The 20,670-nt window shown below is 34.3% G+C and overlaps 1 protein-coding gene across 13 annotated transcripts in view; it reads left to right on the top strand.

Moving 5' to 3' along the window:
* The window catches only part of SNAP91 (synaptosome associated protein 91), a 139,161-nt gene that overhangs the window by 55,915 nt on the left and 62,576 nt on the right, over positions 1–20,670 (top strand). For all 13 annotated transcript variants that reach the window (XM_081040042.1, XM_081040041.1, XM_081040039.1 and 10 more), the window contains exons 9-10: positions 5,857–5,898; positions 17,709–17,779. In XM_081040042.1, the coding sequence (XP_080896168.1) occupies positions 5,857–5,898; positions 17,709–17,779 (113 nt within the window). The remainder of the gene's footprint in view (positions 1–5,856; positions 5,899–17,708; positions 17,780–20,670) is intronic.

The following is a 20,670-nucleotide window of genomic DNA, read 5'->3' on the forward strand; positions in this document are numbered from 1 at the left end:
ATGAATAGAGAAGATGGGGAGGGCTACTAGCATCCAGTGGGTAGAGATCAAAGATTTTGCTAATATACTGCAGTGCCCAAAACAGCTCCCAAGAAAGAATTATTTCAAAATGTCAATAGCGTCCAGACTGAGCGAGACTGATCTAGTCATAGAAAAGGCAAAGGATGAAACGTATACTTGAAACCTATATCATTTTAGTAACCATTGTCACCCCAATAAATTTAGATGAATGAATGAGTGAATGAATGAGAAAGAGAGAGAAAAAGGAGAGGGAGGGAGGGAGGGAGGGAAGGAGGGAAAGAAGGGAGGGAGGGAGGGAGGGAGGGAGGGAGGGAGGGAGGGAGGGAGGGAGGGAGGAAGGAAGGAAGGACCAAAAAAGAACTTAACTCAGCACTTGACCCACAAGTAGATCTTCCCATCTCCAGTTTGCTTTATTTTCTCTATAGGAGCCGAACACTTACGCCCCATGTATTTGCTTCTACATTTCCATTAGCATAATCAAAGTACTTCATTTTTCAAAGAGAGAGACTTTGGTTTAACTCACTTTGTTTCTTTGTGACTAAATTTCATCATTGTATAAAATTAGATATCTAATTGAAATTATGATTTGCATTTTTTCTAATTATTTTGAATAATTTTCACACTTACAGAACACTTGATTAAAGTAGCATAGGTGAACACCTATATACTCTCCTCATTGATTCTCCTTTATTAATATAGTCTCATATTTGTGTGCTTGCATGCTCTTTCCTTCTGCTCCTAGTTAGCTTTCTTCTGTCTCCAACCTACAAAAGTTAAAAATTGCTGTATGCTTTTACCTAATAATTCCACTTCTACAAATAATCCTACAGATGTGTCCACACAGGTGCAAAATAGTGTGTACAGCATTGCTCGCAATGGCAAGAGATTGGAAGCAACTTCAACATCTGTTAATAGGTGACTTGTTAAATAAATTATAGGACAAGGTAGCTGTTAAAAAAATAAGGAAACTGTGTGTATTAATATGGATATAGCACTAATATAAATTGTTAAATGAAAAATATAAGCTCACTGTATATAATACACTATTATTGTATAATAATAGGGTAAATATTTATATATCTCACATTTCCTTGGATGCACATAAAGAAACTCTGGAAGGATACATAAGAAATAAATTAAATGGTTCTCTTTGTGAAAGAAGGAATGAAAACTATATCCTGAACAAGTTATTAAAACTGAATGTGTACTTTGCTGCTTTTGGATGGAATGTTCTATGATATCTGCTAAGTCTATCTGATATAACACGTCATTTAAGGCCAAGGTTTTTTTATCGATTTTCTATCTAGACAATCTGTCCTTTGATGTAAATGGGGTATTAAAGTCTCCTATTATTATATTGCTGTTTGTTTTTCACTTTTGTCTGTTAATATTTGCCTTATATATATTTAGGTGCTCCTGTGTTAAGTGCATAAATACTTACAAATGTTACATCCTCTTGTTAGATTGATCCCTTTATCATTATTTAACACCCTTCTTCTTATTACAGTCTGTTTTAAAGTCTATTTTGTCTAATATAAGTATAGTTACTCCAGCTTTCTTGTGATTTCCATTTGCATGGAATATCTTTTCCAACTTTTCACTTTCACTATGTGTGTATCCTTACATCTGAAGTGCGTCTTTTGTAGTGATAAATGGGTCTTGTTTTTTTATCCATTCAGCCACTCTGTCTTTTGATTGGAGAACTTACCCATTTACATTTAAAGTAATTATTAATAGGTCTGAGCTTATTGCCATTTTGTTAATTGTTTTCTAGCTGTTTCTGTAGTTCCTCTCTGCTCCTTTCTTCTTCTTTTGTTCTCTGGTGAGCTTTTTTAGTAGTATGCTTAGATACCTTTCTATTTATCTTTTGTGTATTTCCTATAGGTTTTTCCTTTGTGGTTACCATGAAGCTTACATACAACTTTTATCTGTAACAGTCGACTTTAAACTGATAACAATGTTACAGAAAATTCCATCCCAAAGCAATGGAATACACATTATTCTCAAGTGCACATGGGATATTTTTCAAGATAAATCATATATTAGGCCACGAAACAAGTCTTTATAAATTTAATAGGATTGAAATCATATTGGGCATATTTTCTGACCACAGTGGTATGAAACCAGAAATTTATTACACAAAGAAAACTAGAAAATTCACAAATATGTGGAGATTAAAGAATATGTTACTGAACAACCAGTGGGTTAAAAAAGAAATAAAAAGATAAATTAAAAAATACCTTGAGACAAACAAAAGTAGAAATGTAACATATCAAAATTTCTGGGATGCAGAAAAAGCATTTCATAGTGATAACTGCCTTTAAGAAACAAGAAAAGTCTCAAATAACCTAACTTTACACCTCAAAGAACAAGAAAAGAAAAACAAAGTCCAAAGGTAGAAGGAAGAAAATAAAGATTACCGCAGAAATAAATGAAATAGAGACTTAAAAGATAATAGAAAAGATCAATGAAACTGAGAGCTTGCGCTTTGCAAAGATAAACAAAATTAACAAACCTTCATTTAGACTCACCAACAAAAAAGAGATAGGACTCAAATAAATAAAAAGAAATGAAAGAGATATTACAACTGATACCATAGGAATACAAAGGATCATAAGAGACTATTATGAACAATTGCACACCATCAAATAGAACAATCTAGAAGAAATGGATAAATTCCTAGAAATATACAACCTACCAAGATTGAATTAGATGAAATAGAAAACCTGAACAGACTGATTACTAGCAAGGAGATTGAATTAGTAGTGAAAAATCCCCCAACTAACAAAAGTCCAGGACCAAACGTCTTTACTGGTGAATTCTTATAAACATTCACAGATGAATTAATATTAGTTTTTCTCAAACTCTTTCAAAAAATACAGGAGGGGGAAACTCTTCCAAACTCACTTTATAAGGCCAGCATTACCCTGATACCAAAATCAGATAAAGACGCCACAAAAAAAGAAAATTACACGCCATTATCTCTTATTAACATAGATGCAAAAAAAAATCCTCAACAAAATATTAGCAAACTGAATTCAACAATACATTAAAAGGATCATACACCATTATCAAGTGGGATTTATTCCATGGATGTAAGGATGGTTCAACATCTGCATATCAGACAATGTGATACAGCACATTAAGAAAATGAAGGATTAAAATATCTCAATAGGTGCAGAAAAAGTATTTGACAAAATTGAATGTCTATTTATAATTTTTTAAAAAATTCAGCGAAGCAGGTAGAGAGGACATGTACTTCAATACAGGGCATATATGACGAGACCACAGCTAATACCAGACTCAATGGTGAAAAGCTGGAAGCATTCCCTCTAAGATCAGGAAAGCACAACAATAACCACTCTCTTCACTTTAATTCAACGTAGTATTTGAAGACCTAGCAAGAGCAATTAGGCAAGAAAGAGAAATAAAGAGCATCCAAATTGGAAAGGAAGAAGTAAAACTTACCATTCGCAGATGACATGATATATATAGAAAATCCCAAAGACTCCCATCAAAATTGTTACAAGTAATAGACAAATTAGGTAAAGTTTGAGGCTACAAAATCAATACACAAAAATCTGTTGCGTTTCTTTACACTGATAATGAACTATCAGAAAAATTAAGAAAGCAATCCCATTTACAGTTGAATCAAAAATAATAAAATACCTAGAAATAAATTTAACCGAGGAGATGAAAGACCTGTATATTGACTATTAACAAAAGAAATTGAAGAACATACAAATAATTGAAAAGATATTCCATGCTCATGGATTGGAAGAATTAATATTGTTAAAATATTCATACTACCCAAAGCAATATATACGGATTCAAAATTCCAGTGGCAATTTCACAGAAATAGAAAAGACAATCCTAAAACTGATATGGAACCACAAGACTCCAAGTAGCTAAAGCGATCTTGAAAAAGAAGAACAAAGCTGGAGACATCACATTCCTTGATTTCAAAATATGTTATAAAGGTTATAGTAATTAAAACAGGATGGTATCGGCATCAAAACAGACACATAGGTCAATAGAACATAATGGGGAGCCCAGAAGTAAACCCACACATATATGGTCAATTAATTTATGACAAAAGAGCCAAGAATATACAATATGGAAAGGACAGTGTCTTCAGTAAATGGTGTTGAGAAAATTGGACAGCCACATGCAAAAGAATGAAACGACTACTATCTTACACCATACATAAAAATTAACTCAAAATGGATTAAAGATTTGAACATAAGACTTGAAACCACAAAACTCCTGAAGAAAACATAAGCAATAATCTAACATAAGTCTTGACAATAATTTTTTAAATCCAATACCAAAAGAAAAAGCAACAAAAGCAAAAATAAACAAGTGGGACTACATCAAACTAATAAGCTTCTGCACAGCGAAGGAAATCCTCAACAAAATGAAAAGGAAACCTACCAAATGGGAGAAAATAATTAAAAATCGTATGTCTGATAAGGGGCTAATATCCAAAACATATAAAGAACTCCTACAACTCAGTAGCAAAAAAACAACAATCCAATTTAAAATAGATCTGAATAGACATTTTCTCAAAGAAGACATACTAATGGTCAACAGATACATAAAAAGATGATCAACATCGTTAATCGTCAAGGAAATGCAAATAAAAACTGAAATGAAATATCACCTCATACCAGTTGGAATGGCTTTTATCAAAAAAAAAAGAAACCATAAATAACAATCATTGGTTAGGATGTGGAGAAAAAGGAGCCCTTGAGAACTGTTGGTTGGAATATAAATTGATGTGACCACTATGGAAAACAGTATGGAGGTTCCTCAAAAAGTTATATAATTTTACTAACCAATGTCACCCCAATAAATTGAATTTAAAAAAACAACAACCAAAAATGCCAGGATTGCAAGCTTTGCCAATCAAATAAATAAATTAAATATGAGATACTTTCAAAAAAATAAAAACAGGACTGCTGTATGATCCACTAATCTTAGTTCTGGGTATTTATCTGAAGAAAACACTAATGAAAAGATATATGCACCCCCATGTTCGTTACAGCGTTATTTATATTAGTGAAGATACGGAAACAGCCTAAGTGTCTGTTGATGGGTGAGTGGATAAAGAAAATGTTATGTAGATGTAATATTATTCACACAATGTAATATTATTTAGCCATAAAAAAGAATGAAACCTTGCCATTGTTGTAAGATGGATGGACCTCGAGGGCATTATCCTATGTGAAATAAGTCAGAGGAAGCAAATGCTGTATGATCTCTCTTATACTCATATGTGCAATCTAGGGGGAAGAAAAGCATCTAAGGTCATAGAGAGAGAGAACAGATTGGTGGTAGCAAGAGGTGGGTGATGGAGGTGGGAGAAATGGATGAACTGTTTTTTGAGGGGTTTTCTGTTTAAATAAATTGAATAATTTTTTTTAATTAAAAATAAATTTAAAAAAATAAGTGGACATTGCCTGTACAGGAAAGTTACTTGGCATAATTAACTATTTAAATTTAGTCAAAGCATTGTTTTGCTTTTTTTTAGTGTTTTAGCTGCTGTTAACCATGGAGGGAACCTTTAAATTTTACACTTCAGTTTTTTTAAGTTCTATATTTTGGTTCTAATATAATTCTGTATACCTGTGATATCTAACAGTATTAATAAAATGATTGTTTTATCATATTGATGGAAAACTACACAGAGCATATGCTCAAAATGAGATTAATATACCAAGTTTGAGCTGTGGTTTTAACTAATTCTGTGATGATCTTCAATTAAATTCAGAGAAATTACGTTTATTAAATTCTCACTAAGTAACGTCTTTTTCTATTCTTTTTAATGCACAGCAAGTTGGCATTGATAAAGGTGACATTCCTGACCTCACACAGGTAAGTGATTCTCTGAGTGGAAGATTCAGTGTGCATGAAATTTTTATTCCATAATTTGCCATAAAAGGTCTTATGTAGGCCATAGTCTTGTAAGCATTTAGTGTATTTTGAATTTAGGCCAACCAACTTTCTTAGCAATTATTTTCACTTATTTTTTCTAGCTATTTGAATATATTTCTGGTGGTAATATGAAGATTTTTCTGTCCTTATGACATAGTCTCTTCTTTAAAGGCAACTGAGCTTACTTATTCAGCTCATCTTTTCATTCTTGAACTTGAGTCCAAAGGAAGCCTTTAATAATGTTAAAAAAGTGTTGTATTCATGAAAATGATTATTCATAGGCATGATAATCAGAACATGTCAACTGTTCGTCCTGTTTGTGCTTCTAGATTTCAACATATTCTGAGGATGAAGGAGGGGTGTGAATTGTATGAACTCTGACATAGTTCTACTATACTGATTCTTGTCTCCCCTTTGAAGTGGGGAAATTTCCATATATAAAAGAATCTTGTTTAAAAAGTAGTAGTGGTAGATGAGTGATTTTTCCGGGGGCCATCTAGTAAGCAAAAACAGTAGTGGGCTTCCTTATCAATCCTTGTATTTGTCAAGAGGGTCCTAAGGTAAAAAATCAAGGTCATTCACATGTACAAAATTACTATATGACCTTTTTCATAATTGGCAGGAACTATTTTTATTTAATCAGCTCTTCATTCTGTTGTGGTAAATTTCTATCCCAAACATTTCTTTCAACTAGACACAGTCGAGATAGTAGGAGAGATTATAGAGCCGTTACACCAGTAATGAATATATAAGTTTTCTGTCTTTGTAAATAAAGAAATCATTGCAATAGAAGAAAAGTGTCATAATGAATGATTATCCATTTCACTTTTTAATAACATCAAAATATTTTTAACAATTTACGTTCTTTAATTCCTTAAAATGTTTCCATATTTAAAATCATGTTAACTTTAAATTTTTATTAAAAATTAGAGAAATCTAATGTAATTGGTCTCTGTATGTATATTGTTAAAATACCAATGAATTACCAAGAATTTTTCATAAACAAAATTCACAGAACAGTTCAGAATATGATGACATTCTGTTGTTTACTTAAAAGTTAGAAGAGAGCTCCTAGTAGACAGAATATTAGTATAAAATATTTTTGCTACTATGAGAAGATGATCAGATAACTATCTGAATAAGATATTGGTATCATTTTGGATACGGCTAAAAAATTAAGTGTGCACAAAGTACTGTTAAAAATCTCTTTATAAAAAAATTCTCTTCATTAGATAATAGATTTTTGAATTTTATAGCACTAATAAAAAGCAAAGAGAATCATTGTGTTTTTATTTGAAGTTTTGTAAAATAGCCCAAATAAATAATGCATGTTAACCTAAAAAGTTGGGTATTGAGGGGGAAAAAAAATGGCGGCGTGAGGTGAGCCTCTGTAACGCTCCCCTGGAATTTACAACGAATCGGACAACAATAACTCCACAAAGGACTCCTTGCACAGCAGACAGGCAAGACGAAGAGGCCGACTACTGAATTCACCTCCAGGTGGGTGAATCGCGCGAGCGGGGGAGGAGGGAGAGGAGAAGTGCGGAGACGGAGCCGCGCGGGCGCAGGACACAGACCTAGCTCAGTGCTCGGAGCCCGCTGCTCCCGGAACTACCGCCTCTGTGGGAGAGGGAAGGACTCGGACTGCTAGGGCTCCGCTTACGGCCCACAGCTGAGGGGGCAGCATACAAAACCGCTGAACCCAACGCTCACGGCAGACCTCGGAGCAAAGACTGAGGGAAGAGGGCTGAAATCGGTGGTTTAAGCCCTCACTGCCCAGCGGAGAACGGAAGCCCTAGGCACGGAGACTAGCCACCCCCTCCCTACCCTCCCAGAGCTCGCCCCGCCCCCACCTGCCCCGTGCTAGAAGCGATAAAGTAGCAGTGTCGGATCAAAGGACAGAATATTTGCTGCTCTGAGAACTGTGGACCGCAGACACAGATTCGCAGCTCAACTAGTTCCGGCAAAGGGGAGGGAGCTGTGGAAGCAGGACTGGCTGTGGTGGTGGTCGCCGCCATTGCTCTGGGCCACCTCTCACAACTCACCCCGCCCCTGGCCCCACCTATCTGGGCGGATCCCTGCAGGAGTAAACAGAACTGCTGAAACAAACGGGCTCTGAATCTGGTGCAGAAAGAGCTTTGGAACTCCAAAAGCTCTTCGCATAACTATCAACCTGTTGCAGAAGACACTCCTGTAGATGTCTAGGAAGAGAAATAGTAAATCAGTGATTGCCATGAATAACCAAGGCAACAAGATAGCTCAGAAAGAAAGTGAAAAGTCTCCAGAAAAGGAACTTAGAGATATGGACCTTTGTGATTTAAATGACAGAGAATTCAAGATCGCAATTCTGAAAAAACTGAACGAGATGCAAGAAAACACAGAAAGGCAGTTTAATGAACTCAGAAACACAATCAAAGAACACCATGAGCATTTTACAAAAGAGATTGAAATCTTGAAAAAGAACCAAATAGAATTTCTGGAGATTAAGAACTCAATAGAAGAAATTAACAATAAAATATCCAGCTTAGGTAGTAGAGTTGACCAGATGGAGGAAAGAATCAGTGACATCGAAGATAGGAACCTGGAATTTACACAGAGGGAAGAAGAAAGAGACTTGAGACTTAAAAGAAATGAAAGAACTCTACAAGAACTTTCTGACTCCATCAGAAAGAGCAATATAAGAATAATGGGCATACCAGAAGGAGAAGAAAGAGGGAAGGGAACAGAGAATATATTCAAACAAATCGTCGATGAGAACTTCCCAAATTTGTGGACAGAACTGGATCCTCGAATCCAAGAAGCAAATAGAACACCTAATTACCTCAATCCCAACAGGCCTTCACCAAGGCACATTGTATTGAAGCTGTCTAAAATCAATGATAAAGAAAGAATCCTCATGGCAGCCAGGGAAAAGAAGACGGTAACTTACAAAGGAAAGCCCATTAGATTATCATCAGATTTTTCAGCAGAAACTCTACAAGCTAGGAGGGAATGGAACCAAATATTCAAACTATTGAAAGAGAGAAATCATGAGCCAAGAATAATATATCCAGCAAAGATCTCCTTTAGATATGAAGGAGGAATAAAGACCTTTCCAGACATCCAGAAGCTGAGGGAATTTTCTAATACACGACCTGCACTACAAGAAATACTAAAGGAGGCTATTAGACCACCATCAACAGGGACAACTTGTGGCAACCGAAACATAAAAAGGGGGAGCGTAAAGGCCTGAACTGGAATATGGGAATAGAGAAAGTAAGCGTACTGAAGAAACTGGAATACTCTAAATATCAAACTTTCTTTTACATAAACTCAAGGGTAACCACTCAAAAAACATCCAAATCTGAAATATATACTGTAATAAAAGAAGAAACAGAGGGAAACATCATAGAATACTACCACACAGAAATAACAGACAACAACAAAAAGGCAAAGAAACAATGGAGACACAGCCTTACCAGAAAACTAAAGACAGAATGACAGGAAATCCTCACATATGAATAATCACCCTAAATGTAAATGGACTGAACTCACCAATAAAGAGACACAGAGTAGCAGATTGGATCAAAAAACTAAACCCAACCATATGCTGCCTACAAGAGACACATCTCAGCTACAAGGACAAGCATAGACTCAAAGTGAAAGGGTGGAAATTGACACTTCAAGCAAATGGTACCCAGAAAAAATCAGGTGTAGCCATGATGATTTCCGATGAAACAGACTTCAGGGTGAAAAAGATAACAAGAGACAAAGATGGACATTTCATAATGGTAAAGGGGACTATACAACAAGAAGACATAACAGTCATCAATATTTATGCCCCCAATCAGGGAGCACCGAAATATACCAAGCAACTACTAACAGAACTAAAGGGAGAAATTGACCAAAACACAATTATATTAGGGGACTTAAATACATCATTGACAGCTATGGATAGATCATCCAAACAGAAGATAAATAACGAAATCGCAGCCCTAAATGACACATTAGATGAATTGGACATAATTGACATATATAGAGCACTTCATCCTAAAACATCAGACTATACATTCTTTTCTAGTGTACATGGAACATTCTCAAGGATAGACCATATATTGGGACACAAAATCAGCCTCAGCAAATTTAAGAAGATTGAAATCATACCAAGCATATTCTCTGATCACAAAGCTTTGAAATTGGATATCAACTGCAAAAAGAAAGCAGGAAAAAACACAAATACATGGAGATTAAACAACATACTTTTAAAGAACGACTGGGTCAAAGAAGAAATTAGAGGAGAGCTCAAAAGATACATAGAAACAAATGACAATGAAAATACATCCTACCAAAATTTTTGGGATGCCGCGAAAGCAGTTTTAAGAGGGAAATTTATATCATTACAGGCCTATCTCAAGAAACAAGAAAAATCCCAAATAAATAACCTCATGTTACACCTTAAAAAACTAGAAAAAGAAGAACAAGCGAAACCCAAGGTCAGCAGAAGAAAGGAAATAACAAAAATCAGAGCAGAACTAAATGAAATAGAGAACAAAAAGACAATAGAAAAAATTAATGTGACAAAAAGCTGGTTCTTTGAAAAGATTAACAAAATCGACAAACCCTTGGCTAGACTCACTAAGATAAAAAGAGAGAAGACACTAATTAACAAAATCAGAAATGAAAAAGGGGAAGTTATCACGGACACCACAGAAATACAAAGGATTATCCAAGAATACTATGAAGGACTATATGCCACCAAATTTAATAACTTAGAAGAAATGGACAAGTTCTTAGAAACATATAGCCTTCCAAGGCTGAATCATGAAGAACTGGAAAATCTTAACAGGCCGATCACCAGTAAGGAAATTGAATCAGTCATCAAAAACCTTCCCAAAATCAAAAGTCCTGGACCAGATGGCTTCACCAGTGAATTCTACCAAACCTTCAAAGAGGATCTAATACCAATCCTGCTCAAACTCTTCCAAAAAATTGAAGAAGAGTCAGTACTCCCTAACTCATTTTATGAGGCCAACATTACCCTGATACCAAAACCTGGTAAGGACAACACAAAAAAAGAAAACTACAGACCTATATCTCTGATGAATACAGATGCTAAAATCCTAAACAAAATTCTAGCAAATCGAATACAACAATGCATTAAAAAGATTATTCATCACGACCAAGTGGGGTTCATCCCCGGGGCACAAGGATGGTTCAACATTCGCAAATCCATCCATGTGATACATCACATAAACAAAATAAAGGACAAAAATCATATGATTCTATCAATTGATGCAGAAAAAGCATTTGATAAGATACAACATCCATTTATGATTAAAACACTTACTAAAATTGGTATAGAAGGAAAATACCTCAACATAATAAAGGCCATATACGACAAGCCCTCAGCTAACCTCATAATTAATGGTGAAAAGCTGAAGCCCTTTGCTCTACGTTCAGGAACACGACAAGGTTGTCCCCTATCACCTCTGCTTTTCAACATAGTGTTGGAAGTCCTCGCCAGAGCTATCAGGCAAGAGAAAGAAATAAAAGGCATCCAAATTGGGAATGAAGAAGTTAAATTGTCACTTTTTGCAGATGACATGATGCTATACATAGAAAACCCTAAAGACTCCACCAAAAAGCTATTAGAAACAATCAATGAATATAGTAAAGTTGCTGGCTACAAAATCAATGTACAAAAGTCCATTGCTTTCCTATATACCAACAATGAAATCTCAGGAAAAGAGATAGAAAAAACAATTCCTTTTGCAATTGCAGCAAAAAGAATAAAATACCTAGGAATAAACTTAACCAAGGATGTGAAGGATTTATATGCTGAAAACTATAAGACATTTTTGAAAGAAATTGAAGAAGACACAAAGAAATGGAAAGACATTCCGTGCTCATGGATTGGAAGAATCAACATAGTTAAAATGGCCATATTACCCAAAGCCATATACAGATTTAATGCAATCCCCATTAAAATCCCAATGGCATTTTTTAAAGAAATAGAACAAAAAATCATCAGATTTGTTTGGAACCACAAAAGACCCCGAATAGCCAAAGCAATATTAAAAAAAAAGAACAATACTGGAGGTATTACACTCCCTGATTTTTCCTTGTACTACAGGGCTACAATAATCAAAACAGCTTGGTATTGGCGGAAAAACAGACACATAGACCAATGGAATAGAATTGAGAACCCAGAAATAAAACCATATAAATATGGACAGATAATTTTTGACAAAGAAGCTAAAAACATACGATGGAGGAAAGACAGCCTCTTCAATAAATGGTGCTGGCAGAATTGGATAGCTACATGCAAAAGAATGAAACTGGACTGCTATCTGTCACCATGTACCAAAATTAATTCAAAATGGATCAAAGACTTAAGCATAAGACCTGACACAATAAACTGCATTGAAGAAAACATAGGTACTAAACTTATGGACCTTGGGTTCAAAGAGCATTTTATGAATTTGACTCCAAAGGCAATGGAAGTAAAAACTAAAATAAACAAATGGGATTATATGAAACTGAAAAGCTTCTGCACAGCAAAAGAAACTATTGACAAAATAATGAGGCAACCAACTGAATGGGAGAAGATTTTCGCAAACAGTTCCTCTGATAAGGGGCTAATATCCAAAATATACAAGGAACTCATGAAACTCAACAACAAAAAAACAAACAACCCAATTGAAAAATGGACAGAGGACCTGAAGAGACATTTCTCCAAAGAGGATATACAAATGGCAAATAGACATATGAAAAAATGCTCAACATCGCTAATCATCAGAGAAATGCAAATGAAAACCACAATGAGATATCACCTCACCCCAGTCAGAATGGCTTTCATCAACAAAACAAATAGTAACAAGTGTTGGAGAGGCTGTGGAGAAAAAGGAACTCTCATACACTGTTGGTGGGAATGCAGACTGGTGCAGCCGCTATGGAAGGCAGTGTGGAGGTTCCTCAAGAAATTACGAATAGAATTACCATATGACCCAGCAATCGCTCTCCTGGGTATCTACCCCAAAAATATAAAAGCATTTCTCTATAGAGACACGTGTACTCCAATGTTCATTGCAGCTTTGTTTACGGTGGCCAAGACATGGAAACAACCAAAATGTCCTTCGATAGATGAATGGATAAAGAAGTTGTGGTACATATACACAATGGAATACTATTCGGCGTTAAGGAAAGATGATATAGGAACATTTGTGACAACATGGATGGATCTCGAGAGAATAATGCTAAGTGAAACAAGTCAGACAGAAAAAGCAGAGAACCCTATGATTTCACTGATATGTGGTATATAGACCAAAAAGAACAAGACAAACAAATGAGAAACAAAAACTCATAGACACAGACAATAATTTAGTGGTTACCAGAGGGTAAGGGGGTGGGGGGTGGGTGATGAGGGTAAAGGGGATCAAATATATGGTGATGGAAGGAGAACTGACTCTGGGTGGTGAACACACAATGGGATTTATAGACGATGTAATACAGAATTGTACACCTGAAATCTATGTAAATTTACTAACAATTGTCACCCCAATAAAATTAATTAAAAAAAAAAAAAAAAAAGTTGGGTATTAAAATACTTAGCTTAATGAATAGCTTTTAGAAATGCTAACTCATCTTTATTCAACTCTACAGACAGCTCACTGTAGAATAAAAGAAAAACTAGCTATATTGTTAGAGAGGCTCTCAGTTAATAAGAAAATAGGTCCTCGTTTGTCTCAGTTTGGGCAGTCTGAAGAGAGACAAGAAAATGTTTGAAAGAATACATACTACCTCTTTGTTTTTAAAATTAGAAGATTATAGTATATCATTGAAAGAAGGATTCACATACTTGGGTTTAATTTTTAATAATACTATATATAATATTATAATTTATATAATCTCCTTCAAGAAGTCCAGAGACATAATATTTTATTTAATGATATACATTGTGTGTTATCACAATTTGGGGAATAGAGATAAAATCCTTAAGGTAAAATCTTGTCCTGGGTCTAGTAAAAAGCTTTTCTGTGGTAGAGATTCATTAGAATCTGTTATCTCATATCCTCTACTTTTGTTATGACCTTAAGAGCCACATAAATTATTAACATTTATTTTAAAATTACCTCCTCATTAAAAAAAATTCTGTAGTTTATTTCCTTAGCATATATTTATGTCTCAGTAGAAGAGTATCGTGTGCCTCTGAAATTTCTTAATAAATTACCCAATTGTGGTTTCTGTTGAGATTATGAGCAATAGAACTAAACACTCCCTAATTCTCATTCAAGCCCCTTCCACAGGTCTAACGGAGAACTGTAATTGAACTGAAGATTTAGACCCACTCTGACAGTATAGACAGGTCCAAAGTGGAATGTAAGCTACTCTATGTAGGGTTAATCCTTTAGAGAGTGCTAGACCAGCATTAATCTGGAGGTGGGTCAGAAGTGCCAGGTTGTGTGGACTCAGTTTAACACTTTTGGGATTAGGTTCTGCTCTCTGCCAAGTTTCTCTGTGGCCACGATGGCACTGAATCTAGCCATGGCAATGAACAAAACACCAAACATGGGAGATGATTAAAGAAGAGATGGAGACCGGAAGGGCTACCTACTGACTGGGAGTTAAGATATATTTTAGGTTAGAAAATGCACAGTAAATACCAGTATGGACGTCTGTAGCCCTTTTTAAATTGTGCACATAATATCATCATAGCTGCATTTAAATGATTTATGACTATCAGTGAAAAAATTTTAGAAACATTCAAAAGTGCTGTTAAGGGTAAGAAGTGAATATGATATCAGAACTGAAATATTTCTCCTCAGCACTTTCAATTGTTTTCTTAGAGCTAATGATCAAAATTTTGAATGATTTTTTGGTTGCTTTTTTTTTCCATTTGGTTTTAATGATGCTTTAGAATCTAAAGTATCTGAATTGTAGATGAATGCATCCTTTTTGATTCTGGACTCAAAATTATCTATGAATTTGTTCTAAGAAAAGGACTTTAAAAATATTATTTCCTGTTTGGTGTGTGTGAGTGCGCAATCCAAATTTAAAATTATCTCCGTTTATGAAAAACATCTTAGGTTTTGATGTCAGAAATTCTGGTTGATCTGAAAACTACTGGTAAAGAAAAGTCTCCTTTTAAAGACTGTACCACTGATGAATCGGTAACCGTGATATATTGCTGTTATCTATTAGCTTTCACAGGCTGACTCTTGTTCTTTGGGCTGGTGTTTCCATCTGATTGGTCTATTGACTTTGGCATTTTTAAAAATAAGCAACTAAAGATACTGATAATTATACTTTGTTAATATTCAATTCCTTTTACAACAGCAGAGGCATTCTCAAAGCTTTTCCTTGGACATTTGAGACAGTATTTGTTTATTGCCTACTACATGCCAGCTGTGCTCAGTCCCATAGCTACAGCTGAGAAGTCGGCCGATAGCACTCCTGAACATTACTATCAAAATTTCTTTACCCTTTGAATACATTTGAAGAATTTATTTCTATTAGATTTCATAAGTCCTTATAAGTAATATAAATGATGAAGAATTTTTAAGCCTCTAAGGTAAAATGCTCCAAATTTAATTTATGTGCAATGTATTACAAAATATCTTCCCTTAAAAACAGAACTCAATTTTGTAGTCTGTGTTCTTGATCAAATTACTATTGTGACTGTTGTGACTGTATTTTAATTTTTTCCCCCTTAAATTATTAAGAAATTGCAAAAAGAATGAAATTGCAAACTATCTTCCTGGTTCTGAGTTTTTGTTGTTGTTTTTAGACAACTAAGAAACATTACAGAAAAAAATACTACCTCTTTTATTGTTATCCCATGTTGTTCTCTAGTTTATTACTTATAAATAGCATTTTTGTAACAGGTTTAGCATAGAATCACATTTTTTTTACATTGTGTTTAACATTCAGAGGACCTAAGTCTTCTAACTAGAGAAAGGATCTACAGCTTGATAATATTTTTTTCTTATTGTGATATCAGTGAAAAAAGGGAAATATGAAAAGTTTGAAGTTATAGGCCCAGGTTCCATTAATATGACAATAATAATTATGATGATAATTAATATGAAAATTTGGAGATATCAGATGTGAATTCACCTAAAAATTATGATGTCATTTTTATTTTCTTTTTAAGGTTACAGTTTACATTCTCTTTATTAAATGAGGAAATGTTTATAGTTGACTATTCTATAGAGCAAAATTTCTTTTATCTCTTAAAAATTCATTTTTTTATACTTGGAAACATACTCCTAATTGTAGTTTACTGGAATTTGTTGAGTAAATCCACTTTCACCTAAACTTTTTTAAACTTTAAAATTTTTAATTTTTATATTTTTAATTTTTATAACTTTAATTTAAAATTTTTAATTTTTATAACTTTCTAAACTTATTATATCCCCTTATAGTCCTTATTCGTTGTACACTATAGTTCATAATGTTTTAGATAATGTTCATAGAGCTGTTTCTTTATACCTTGCCTTCATCACTTTGATCATACTAATATTTTGTTCACTTAGTAATTTATATTTATAAATTTACGTTTGGTTCACTTAGTAATTTACACTTACAATAATCATATAATTACATATATAAAATCACATAATTGCTGTTACAGTTTATGGGTCTATTTGGGAAATTAAAATGAATGTTAAATAAATAACCCTTTCAAAATTAAAAATTTTAATATGAATTTTATTTTTGTCATTATAGGTACAATGTAAAATGTACAGTGATATGAATTTCCTTCAATTATGTGAGCTTTTTCAACAATTACATACTTTAAAGTCCTTCAAAATTAATTTCATATTAATACAAAGAACAATTGTCAAAATTCAACGTAACTATAAATGTAGTTACATATTTCATTCATGAAATTCTATTTTTTGAATGCCTGCGCTGCTGTTAAGGTCTAATTTAGGTTATAATTATTTGAGAAAGTTTGACTTAAATTTCTAATGCTTGAGGAATAGATGGGCTGGAATATTTATATGAACCTATTATTTCTCTTTCTAATATACAGTAAAATGCCGTCACTTTATATTGCCTAAACTATAAAAATGGTCAGTTACTTTTTTACAAAAACAGTCACTTTTTAAAATAAAACAGTTGAAATATATCAAACCTGCCAATACACAGTCTATTATAACATTACTATATTTGCTAAAGTAACTTTATTTTATATATAAATTAAATAGCTCAATGAGAAAATCTTATTGTTTATTACTAAAGTTGTATTCTTCCTTCCAACTATCACTCACCCGCCCCCCTTTTTTAAATATAGTAGCAATTTTCCGAGTATATCAGTCAAATGTGGATAAGTGAGATTTTACTGTATTTTCAAATTTCTGTAAGTTTGTATTTGGGCACTTATTTTGACTTATTTTTGACTTGGATACAAATACCTGTTCTTTTTTCACTGTGGTTTTATGGTAACGTATGGTGAACTTGATTAAATTGAGTTTACTGCATGTAAATAATATCTTAGGAAAAGTGTATCCAATGTAATCTGTACACTGAAGCCACGCTGTAACACTCTTTGTTATTCAGGGGAGTTAAGTTTATATAAGATGGGACTGTCTGAGATTCCATAGAATTTAAATATTTAAATACTAAGAGAACCTGGAATGAAATTATCTCACATGTGTGTTGGGGTCCACCCACAGACTTCCGCCATACAAAGTTACAGTGATGTTGCAGTGTATTTACCCTGAAAGCAAGCAATACAGAAATTTATTTTTACTTTCTTATTGTAGGCTCCCAGCAGTCTTATGGAGACCCTTGAACAGCATCTAAATACATTAGAAGGGAAGAAACCTGGAAACAAGTACGCATTAGTTGTGTATTCTAAGTAAGATGAAAAATGCCAGTCGTTCTTTACACAAATGAGATTTATCATGGTACAACTTATACTTACTACTACAGTTTTAGGGTATGTTTTATTGTAATTCTTCTGGGTTCCCTTAAAATCCCCCTCCTTCCCATTAACTTATAAGAGTGTGACTCTCATGTATAGGCTACATTAGTTTGTATATCTACAAACTAATGCAACAAATTAATAGGTTCTACCTGTGTTGACCGAACTTGCCCTTAGAAGGAATTCACAATACACAGAGAAAGAGTTGCTAATGTTTAAAAACTGAGGCTGTTATCATTGGGGATGAGTGAAAAAAACAATCATAATTTCAAACAGTCTTGAATACTCTGAGATGTTAACAACCCCACAAGTATAGTTTTGTTATGTTAACAAGCCCTCAATTATAATGTTTTAGACTCAAGACTCTCACCCACTTGAACCATTAAGAATGGCATGCTGCTTACATTTTACTCAGAGATCTTTTAATAGAGAGAGTAGCAAACAAGCAGCAATAAATGCAGTTTTACTGGATTGTCATAACTTTGTGTTGTGCACTTACATTTTTGAGTATTTTTTCCTCGTTGCATGCAAAAAAATAAAAGTCCAGGTTCCATTTCTTTTCTTCACTCTAGCAGGTGGCAAACTTGTGTATTCACGAGACCCAGTGCTTTCCAGTCTTTGTTCCTTGCTCAAATGATAATTCTGCTATTCTTGGATGTCTACCCTCCTTATCTCTGTAAATCTTATACATCCTGGGAGGGCCATCTCATGAAGACTTCCTTAATCATGCCCTTTGTTTGGGCAATTTTTTCCCCCCACATATGTGGTTTAAATAGATTTTTCGGATTCTAAAGGTCAGGGAGTATTTTATATTTCATTATCTCCACGTGAACACTGTGTAGCTCTGTCTATAGAGTCAGCTTGAAATGTCTTTGTGGGTCATCGTTTATTCCATGTAGACTGACAGTAGAGACAACCTAAGAAGTGGTCATTGCAGGGTTGTAGGCTGATCGTGGATTTCACCTATGATATAGCTTTCAAAATGCAACTTCTTTCTGCTTTCTTCCCTCTGGGCATTCACCCAGAATCTAGATTCAAGTCTTGATGCTACTTTTTTGTTTCTCAGTTTATTAGCTAAGTGTTATTTCTATCATCTTTTCCAAGTTAGTATAAAAATTATTGCATGTTTTAAATTTTTCAGTGAGAAGCGACAGTGTGTGTAGGAGTCTCAGGCAGTTATGGCAGAGCTATTTGGAATGATGGATGGCAGGATTTCTCAGGGGTTCTAGTAAATTTGTTCCCACGTCTGCCACATCTGCCCCAGCTTCAGTGAGGCTGTGGAGGATCAGACTTTTGTGGATAGGTTGATGTCAGCTAAAAAGACGTGAGAGTGTATTAAGTCACAATAGAAGGCGCCCGCTTCCAGTTACTGCTGGAGCCACCTTGTGGGGTATCTGGGAAGCCAAGTGAGTTGCGTAGGTTTAAAGCAGAAGGAGGCAGGAAGCCTGAGAAATGTCCCTGCTCCTGCGGCAGAAGAACCTCTTTAGTAAGGAAATACAGTGCATATCCCCAAGACTTAGAGCCTCTCCCTTGGTCAATGTGGGATGCGCATCAGTGAAAAGTCAACTTCTCTGCACTTTTTCCCTTTCAGAGTCTCCCATACCCTGCACAGATCCACACTTTTCCCTTGTTAAATCTCCCAGGGCTGCAGTCACAGGAGAAGTGGCCTTCAGGAGTGGATTTCATTAGCCCTTACTTCTAGTCTAAATTCGCCCCCTTGTGGCTGCTGCAAACTATTTTTGAAAAATTCAGCTATGTATAGTTACATTTCTAAGAGCAGTGAAACAAAAACTTCTATTTTTAGTTACCTTTGCTAAGCATAAATTTTCTCTCTCTTTTAAAATCAATTTATGCTTGTCAGATTTCTTTTCTGAGTTGGCTGAGACCACATATGAACTTGTCTTTTGCTTATTCCCTATTTTTAAAGTAAATGAACTGTAGTAGTTAACTATTTTCTTCTTTGTATGTTTGTGCTTACCTGGGAACTTAAGTGAAGGGTGAGTACTATACTGAGTGACTTTTTTGCATTTGGTTATTACTAAAAATGCAAAAAACACTCTTTTAAGAGCCCACATGTGGTATTTAGAACATTTTTAACTGATTTCTGTCAATTTTACACACCTGTGTTTTTTCACTGTACTTTTATTTGTCTCCCAAGGTGACTAGCATAAATGGTTTTACTTTATTTTGGTCTTCTTACATCAAGACTAGCAATCTCTCATAGGTATAGATATATATTTCTTTCAGATTTTAAAAATCAAAGGTTTTTTCATTTGTTTCCTAAACAAAAGATTTTTTTCATGTCACATGGCATAAGTGCCCAAAGACAATTTTATAAAGAAAGTGAGTTACTTAAGCTTGTTTTCTTTATCTTCCACTAGAAGTATAAAGTTATTCTACCCTCTAAGTCAAGTAAATGGATAAAACAAAACTTTTTCAAATGTCTACTATAAAAAAAATGCATGTTCTTTATATTCAGTGCCTTATATCCACTGATATTTATTTTTGAAATTTTATTGTATGATACACTTTTGTATATTGTCTCTTTCTGTGATTCCACAGAACAAAGGAGAGAAGTTGATTTTATTTTACATGTGGGTTTACGAAGTGTTGAGGGTATAGAAAACGCAAGCTAAGTCCATTGTAATAGAAATTATTTGGAAGACAGATTTTTCACACCTGTGTTTTGGTTTTTGTTTGTTTTCCTAGCCAGCATTTGTAACCAGAACTATGTAGGGGTTATTGTTGTGAATAAGAAATAACAAAATTTCCTCTTTTGATAGCTTACTATTAGCAACTTG

This window comes from Rhinolophus hipposideros, assembly GCF_964194185.1.
Source record: "Rhinolophus hipposideros genome assembly, chromosome: 3".
Taxonomy (NCBI): domain Eukaryota; kingdom Metazoa; phylum Chordata; class Mammalia; order Chiroptera; family Rhinolophidae; genus Rhinolophus; species Rhinolophus hipposideros.